The 8453-nt window shown below is 43.1% G+C and overlaps 1 protein-coding gene across 7 annotated transcripts in view; it reads right to left on the bottom strand.

The window, feature by feature from the left end:
* Window positions 1-919: 919 nt before the first annotated feature.
* COPZ2 (COPI coat complex subunit zeta 2) overlaps window positions 920-8453 on the bottom strand; it is a 30770-nt gene continuing 23236 nt past the window's right edge. For 6 of the 7 annotated variants that reach the window (XR_008309666.1, XR_008309664.1, XM_053260722.1 and 3 more), the window contains 2 exons: window positions 5752-5790; window positions 920-985 (listed from right to left, as the gene is read on the bottom strand). Coding sequence is in view for 5 of the 7 variants with exons in the window: in XM_053260721.1 (XP_053116696.1) it covers window positions 938-985; window positions 5752-5790 (87 nt within the window). In the remaining 2 variants the exon portion in view is untranslated. Of the gene's footprint in view, window positions 5183-5751; window positions 5791-8453 lie in introns of all 7 variants that reach the window. The other variant, XM_053260719.1, reaches the window with a different exon arrangement.

Here is an 8453-nt window from a genome sequence, read left to right as displayed (position 1 = left end):
TTACTGGGGATTGGCTGATCAAGGCTTGCTCCATACCTCCTCAAGGGCTTAGTACCAACCAAATCCCCTCATCATCACTGCTAATCTTTCACACCCAATTTGCCTGTGGGGATGATAACTAAGAGGAGGTGTGATAAGACCGCTCTTATAGCTCAGATTTGCCCAAGGGGCTACCTGTTGTTGACCCCTAATCAACATGTTCATGGAGCCTTTAATAAAACAAAGGGGTCTCTGTCATATTAGTAAATGAAAAACAATAAAAAGGGCTGGGATTATCTTGAGAACACAATGTCGTTTTACCCCCAGAAGAGGTCAGGCTAAGAAAGTTCAGTTGACAGTCTGTAGCAATAATAAAATGGTTTGTAGCACAGATTTTTAAATACTGTACTTTTTAAAATCAAGAATAATACATAGGAAAAAGTTTATAACTAGGCTCAGCAACTAATTTTGCTGGAGAAAACCTCTCTGATTATAAGATGTGTATAAAATGTGTTTTACATTGGTTTACATGTTTTTGATATTTTACATTTATCCCATTGTTACACTTCCTCTGAGCAGGACTTGTTTTAAAACCCCCACATGCACACACCCTCCTTCTAGTCCTCCAAGGCATCGGCAGAGAAGTAGAGAGACCTGCCCAATTGTGGATTGTCTTTTCAGCTCTTTGTGAATCTGGAGGAGCATCCGTGCATATTGGAAAATAACCTTAGAGGATTTGTGCATGATTGGAAATATCCGTGACTAGTCAAGAATAAATTTTGCTGTTTGTTCACTTGGAAGCTACACAGATGAGTCTCTGTGGCAGGCTGGCATTCTCCCAAATGGTGAGGGTAGCCATCTTGTATCCACTGGAAAGGTCCTTTCTGGTCAAATGGGAAAGGCTTAAACAGAGCATTGTGAAAAACTGTAAATCAAAACATTCTTTTTATGGGACATTTTATTTTAATAAGGACCACTTAATTTGTTCTTTGGCAGATTGCAGAACCTATTAACAGGTGAAGGGGGAAAAGGAGAGAGAAAAATGAGAACAATTAATTTTTTCTATTTCAGGTATGTTGCCAACTGACTAGGATGCACCTCTTCCCAAACAGCTTCATGTCTCCTCTCCCACCATCCAATAAGCAACTATTTGCTCAACCATACTAAAGTTAACCTAAATGGGTTTTGTTTGTTTTATTGCTTTTTGACTTGTTTGCCTTGGTGAACTGTTAAATACAGATCCATATTGTAATTTTGTCATGTGTTGGTTCAATCCACTTTTTAGATATTCTTTTAGATATGTAGAGTCCTGATCTGGATATGCATGGAAGCATTCACAAGATGAGGCTCACAGTATTAGTAGTAGTAGTTTATAAGGTCTACTGAAAAAGCCACTGTGTTCATATTTGTGAACTGTAGAGACAGCAAGAACCAATAGGTCACCCAGACAAAGTCCCCATACTGAGACGAGGCCATCCAGCTCTCCACTCTGCTCCATTTCCACAGATAATTCTAAAGCAGGGCTACTCAACTTTGGCCCTCTTTCAGCTGTTGGACTATAACTCCCATCATCCCTGACTACTGGCCACTGTGGCCAGGTATGATGGGAGTTGCAGTCCAACCACTGGAGGGCTGACATGTCCTAGAGAGTCCTAACCACAGTACCCCACAAGTAGAGAACAGGCATACTGCCAAGGATGCCTGCAAAGCAAATAACCCCAGCAACATGGTGATGTGACACAACCAGTGCTTAATCTCTGAAAACCAGTGTTGGGGCTCTAATGTGCTGACAAGTCATGCCTTTTGACTTGGAAGCCCTTCCTCCAATTGCAAATGCCTAGCTGCTGAGAGCACTTATTGAGTAATGTGGGGAAGTGCATAAACTCAGAGATCCTCTAATGATACTCTGGGGCCATAGTTCAGTAGCAGAACATGTGCTTTGCATGCAAAGCAGGTTCAATGCCTGGCATCTCCAGGCAACATGGGGAAAGGCTTGTGCCTAAAACCTTGGAAAGCCACTGCCAGTCAAATGTAGGCAACAGTGAGCTAGTGGTCTGACTCGGTAGAAGGCATCTCCCTATGTTCTTGTGTTCCTGTTTGTCTAATGTCACATGTCCTGCTGCTATGAAGGAAAAGAAAGATCCAGGGTTGAAGTCCTGATGAATTCTGGATCCATTTTAAACCCTTGGTTTGGGCCCTAAGAAAAGGAATGAAATTTTGGAAGTGTGTCAAGGCTGGATGACCAGGTGGGCTTGCTTTAATCATACTGAACACTAGGTGGCATGTGTGTCTTTTAGACAAGGAAGGGGGTGCCTTTTGGCAAAGAGTAGTGAATAAGAAATTAGGATCTTGGGAAGTCCCAGGTTTTCTGCAACGCTGGGCAAAAAGAAGAAGAAGAAAAGAAGAAGTCAATAACTCCCCTCCCATCTGACAGCTCCACTTTCCCACAGTTTTCCCTGTTAAAACCCGATTATGGAATTTAGGCTGCATACAAGTGTTGGTAACTTAACCAGCTTACAGGGCTCCTAACACAGGCCTGCAACATAGTTTCTCGGAGGCCAAGGAAAGAGTGGAAGGGGGGAGTCTGGAATTGTGCCTGAGAGTTAGGATTGTGCCTAAGGGGGCAGTGCACAGCTAACCCACTGTGCCTGAATGCAATACCACCACCACCACCCCCAGCTTTTATTTTAATGTATTGGTTAATTTTATATATATCACTGTATTTTGATTGTTACTGGGGAACAGTCCATCAGAACCAAAACATTTTTTAAAATAAAAACACTGATTTATATTATACATACCCTTACTTTTAAAAATGCATTGAAAACAAGCCCTTGATTAATACTTTGCCAAGCTGAGTGAGCCGCCTTTGCCATCCTGCAGCACTTGGACCCACAATTCATCTCCTCCTGACCCCCATTCCAACCCCAGGCAAGAAATATGGATGGTAGTAATAAGGTGCCATTGTGAAGGGGGAGGCTTCCCCATCTAAAAATGACATTGGAGATTATTCTGGGAGTGGAATTATCAAGAGTGAGATGCAGCCAAAGTTAAGCCCATTTAATTCCCTTTATTTCAGTGGAAGAGTCACGGATGTGCTTAGCATCCTTCCACTAAAATTAGTGGAAGTGCTTACATTTGGCTGGATCTCACCCATATAAATTGATTCTTATGCATCATCTGCAGAGTTAAACACTACTGAATGCAGAGCTAGATAGCACCAGTTTAACAGGCCCCAATGAATAGCAAACCTTCATCACAAGTTATCCATGCAGTCTTTTGGTTCCCTTTACAAGGGTCAAAGGGAGCCCTCACCCAGGCACTTACCCTGCAGAAGGCAGCACATTCCCTACTGCCAGCTTCTCTTTCTTCTGTCTCACCCCAATACAGCCAGCCCCTTGCCTCTACCCCAAACTCCTGCTTTCTTCCCATCCATTCTGTTGGGCTCAGGCAAAGTGAGATTCCAGTTGCTAGGCAACTAGCAGTCATTGGGTTGGTTAGGGGAACTACCGATTGCAGTTGTTAAGGCTACAATTGTGCCAGTCTGGGCTAATGCAGACTTAAACAGGTTTGATATTCCTTTCCCCTTCCCAAGGAAGCTTGGGGAAAGTAGTTCTGTGAAGGGAGCTAGGAATCTCCAACGGAGAATTTGTAACACCTTCATCAAACTACAATTCCCAAGATTCTGTAAGGGAAGCCATGTTGGTTAAAGTGGTATAAAACTAATATACGTATCTGGTTAGGGCTGAGCTTAAATGCTCTGTGTGTGCATTTTCCTCCTGTGAAATATAATTTTCCATTTCAATGATTGTGTGTTTTGAGGGGGGGCGGGGGGGGTTTAGGGTGAAAATATTAACCCTGATCTGGCTTTGTGACATTATCAGATAACCAGATCGGATTGGTGAAACAGCATTATGAAGGAGTCTGTTAAGAGTGAGTGCAATGCTTCCTGCTCTCATTCTGATTTGGTTTTGTAAACTTGTCATATAGCCAAATCTTAATCCTATATTATACTACCTGCAAGGCTCCTGATTGGCTGAGACCACTTCAGGAAGAAGCTCTTGTTTTGTTTTTTAAACATACAGGCTGATATTCAGAGTAAGGATGCACCAGTGCAGCGAGAGAGCAGCCTAACAGAACTTTACAACTACCTGCAGCAGTACAGCAAGGAAGTGACAGTTTTTGATGCCCTCCCCTTCCCCAGGAAGCCCTCTATGCCACCCAAAATATGCCCGTGAGGGGAGTTGGAGGTAGGGGTGTTGAAGAAAGCAGCCATGCATCAGTTAGATTTAGCAGGATTAGCAAAAACGAGGAAAGCGAAGTGTAAAGCAGTAAGTAGGACCAAATGTGTCAGACTGGCAACCAGGAGTGTAGCAAGGTTGGAGTGGGCCCAGAGACAAGATTTTAAAATGGGCCCCCCATCACTGAAGCTCAGCTCATGAAGAAAAGAAATCTTAAATGAGGCTGAATAGTGGTAACAAAAAGCATAGATATAGATATAGATATAACCTATGTGCCACAATAGAACATCATCCTAAATTATTTTTGTAAATTGTGGACGATGCAAGTCATTTAATGGTACTAGAGGAAGATATGCTGTTCTGGTAGCTCCAGGTCTTAACACTCACATCAATTTTGGAGGATGAATACAACTGAAGGAAGCCCGGGCGGGTGCGCGGCTCGGGGAGTCCGTCATGTGACTTGCCTCTGGGGACCCTGCAAGGCAGTGGGCCCCCAGACAACTGTCTCTTCTTGCCTTATTATAGTTACGCCCCTGCAACCAAACAGCCTCTGTTCCTGCCATGCTCCTTTATTCCTCTCTTTTACCAGGATCCAGAATTGCAGATGTCAACTCAGCATTACTAAGATACCATGCTCTTTTCCTACTACTGTGGGGCGGGCTTTTGTGCAGTTGATACAACTGATCCTCGGCTGTAAATGTGCTTCCAGTCATCATGGACCACATTTTCTGCATTAGAGCACCTGGGTTAAAATGGGAGTTATGTTCACTGTTGGAGCTAATAGCAGCAGCTGTACAGCAACACAGACCCAAATGATCAGTTTCCTCATGCCAGCTACTTACTTTAATGCAGCAAACAAGAAGCAGCAGTTAGGACCGTGTTATGAAGATCTGTGAAAGACCCACCCCCTTTCCCTCTTGGCCTTTATGTTATGCCATCAGACTTAATTTGGAGAAGATGGCCTGCAAGGAGACAGTTAGTAAGGTTGGAGATGAGAAATCCAGGGGTGTCCCTGCCAACATTCCCAACTGCTAGTCTGTTGAACAGTGTCTGACTAAAGAGAGTTTCTTTCCAATTTGTGACAAGAGAAAATGGTGCAGTCTTTTGTTTATACTTCCCCCTTGCGTTGTGTATATTTGTACACACACATATATACCTCTCCCACACAGTGATGTCATGACATGTGGAGCTAACTATGCATTTTGTGTATATGCACATATTAGAGTCCCACTGCTATGTTTATTTAAAGAACTTTCAGAAGTGAAGACTGTCCTTTTCCTCACCGGCCATTTCTTCACTCCAGATCTCTCTCTCTCACACACACACACACACAACCCCACAGTGACTTTCCCTCTATGGCATTCCAAATGTGTATTTACAAGGACAAACATGTATTTTATAGATAGCCTTAAGGCTATCCCCAAAACATACATGATTAATCCACAAAATCCAGACCACAAGTGTATCTCCCAGCTGAGATGGCAACAAATCTGTATATAAGAAAAATTCCAGATGATTCTAGAAGACTTACCTGACTGACACTATGCTCGGATAAAGGGCTGTCATCCACCTAAAACAGAAAACAGGGGTCAGGAAAATTAAGAAAGACAGAAGTTTGTTTTGGAGGGAGGGATGAAGAAAGAGGAGGCAGTTGAGGGACCATAGCAAAGTCAAGGAAGTCGTAAAAGGCAAGGCAGCTTCCTTCCTTTAAAAAGTGGAAGATTTGCCATAATGGGGAGAACAAACAAGAGCATAAACTCTGACCAAACCAATGCAAGTTGAGAATAATGCAAGCAAAACAGAAACTCAAGAAGTAGATTGCTAAAGAGACAAAACCAAACAATACATGTTTCTTTAAATATATCAGAAGCAGGAAACCAGTCGAGTTGGCAGTAGGACTATTATGATAAAAGGATAAAAAGATTATTGAAGTCATCATCAGTGGGTAAATGAGCCCCTGGTGGCGCAGTGGTAAAACTGCTGCCCTGTAACCAGAAGGTTACAAGTTCAATCCTGACCAGGGGCTCAAGGTTGACTCAGTCTTCCATCCTTCCGAGGTCGGTAAAATGAGTACCCAGAATGTTGGGGGGCAATATGCTAAATCATTGTAAACCGCTTAGAGAGCTTCCAGCTATAGAGCGGTATATAAATGTAAGTGCTATTGCTATTGCTGCTATTGCTAAATCAAGTGCCTCATGGAGGAGGCGATTTAGGAATCAACCTTCAGTTCCTTCAGCTATACCCACTAGGTGCAGATTACTTCTGTGATTTCTGCCTTCTAAGTCAATAATTTTAGCATAGAACACCTTCAGCTCTGCTTGGTACTGCTGTAGGGAGACATCTGCCACTCCATTCCTGTCTTCCATTTCAGAAACACACTGTTCTATCTCATTAAGATGTGTGTTGGTGTTTCCCAAAGCAGCCCTAAGGACGCACACACATAATCAGAAATCACCAAGTAATTAGGGTATTCCTGTTTGCTAAACAGATGATCCTCAAACAGTGGAAGTGTAAGACCCCACCAAATCATGAGAAATGGATTGAAGAAATGCTAACACAAGCAGCCTTAGAGCGATCTGCATCTATGAAGTGAGGAAATCTAGAAAAATCTGAGGATGTGTGGGGTGAGTTCCTGGAACTATACACGATCTATATGCCACTTGGATCATGCCAGGGAAGGAAGTCAATTGTGCAACTTCTATTTATGAATCAGGAGTGTACTGATGATGTATAATGTATTTTTTCCCCTTACATATTTGCTTGGTTTTAAAAAAATGTTTTTGTTTACTATTTTGTTTATAAGTTTATGTCAGCAGAGTAGGATTGGAGGAGGTAAATGAACAAGTGGGCAGGAGGGGAAGTGGAAGTGGAGATGGTTATAAAACAAAAAAATCTTGAAGTGTTAATGATATTCCTTGCATCAGTCTTCCCTGTAGAAGGTGTTGGAGAGAAACACATTTTGAAGCTATTCTCACAATCAGCCTAAGGGAGCCCAGACCGGTTGCGGCTGGCCATTAGGTCCAACGGGAGCCATGCAGCTCCTGGCAGCAGTGCAGTGGTGAGCTCTCTTAAGTGGCCTGCCACTTAACCCAGGTTTCAGGTGCAGGAGTGCCCAAAAAGCAGGTTAAACTATTGTGTGTTGGTGCAGCTCCATGCCGCACTGACTCATGAGTAGCCTCCCCATGTCTAGAGGTTCCCTAAAGGCACCGCGCACGTGTGCAGTGCCTTATCAGACTTCTGGGAGCCAGGAAGTCCAGAATCCCACCGCCCCAACTGGCTCTGTGATGGAGCTGGTAATCATTTGGGCGGCTGATCTGGCCGCCCAGGGAAGGCTCCCTGGGTGTGTTAAGCGCCTCTTTGTGTGTGTGTGTGTCTCTAACCCCCTTTCCCCCCTTTCAGGCAAGGCAGCTGAAAACCCAAGCCTGCAATCCTTGCATGTTTACTCAGAAATAAGCCCCACTGAGTTTGCTGGGACTTATTCTCAGGTAAGTGTGTATAGGGTTGTGGTCCAAGACTGCAATCATATTGATACTTACCTGCAAGCAAGCTCCACTGAACACAGTGAAACTTACTTCTGAAGAAACAGGCACAGGATAGCATTGTAAGTAAAAGAGAGGTAAGAATGGGTGGAATTTGAGAGCTAATTGACAAATTAGACATTAAGACATTGCCAGAACCAGATGGCATACATGCAAAAGCTCTTAAAGACTTCAAATGTGAAATTGTTCGTCTTCTAACAATGCTATGCACAACACAACTCTAACATTGGCCTCCTTTGTTAATAGTAACCAATGTCACGTCCCTTTTTAAAGAGGAATCCAGGAAAGTACTGTTCCACCAGCTTAACTTTGTTCCTGATACATTGGTGGAAAGCACTATTAAAGCTGAAATTATTAAACATACAGAACAAACCTTGTTGAGAGAGACTCAGCATGGCTTCTGCAAAGGGAAGTCCTGCTTCCCCAATAGAATTCTTTGAGAATGTTAACAAACAAGCAGATGGGGTGATCTGGTAAACACTTGTTTTAAGGCTTCCAAGTAAACTTAGTAGTCATGGGGAAAGAGTACAGAAAGCAGAGGCTAGGAATGAACAAGATAGTTTTTGCAATGGAGGGAATGAAGTAAACTGTTCCTTCAAGGGTCTTGCTTAGAACCTGTGCTATTTATCATTATATGGAGACAGAAGGGAACAGTGAAGCAGCCAATTCATGGATGAGACCAAATTGTTCAGGA

Source organism: Hemicordylus capensis, chromosome 6, assembly GCF_027244095.1.
Source record: "Hemicordylus capensis ecotype Gifberg chromosome 6, rHemCap1.1.pri, whole genome shotgun sequence".
Lineage (NCBI taxonomy): Eukaryota > Metazoa > Chordata > Lepidosauria > Squamata > Cordylidae > Hemicordylus > Hemicordylus capensis.
The sequence above is the reverse complement of the archived record's forward strand: the minus strand, read 5'-3'. Positions and strand labels throughout refer to the sequence as shown.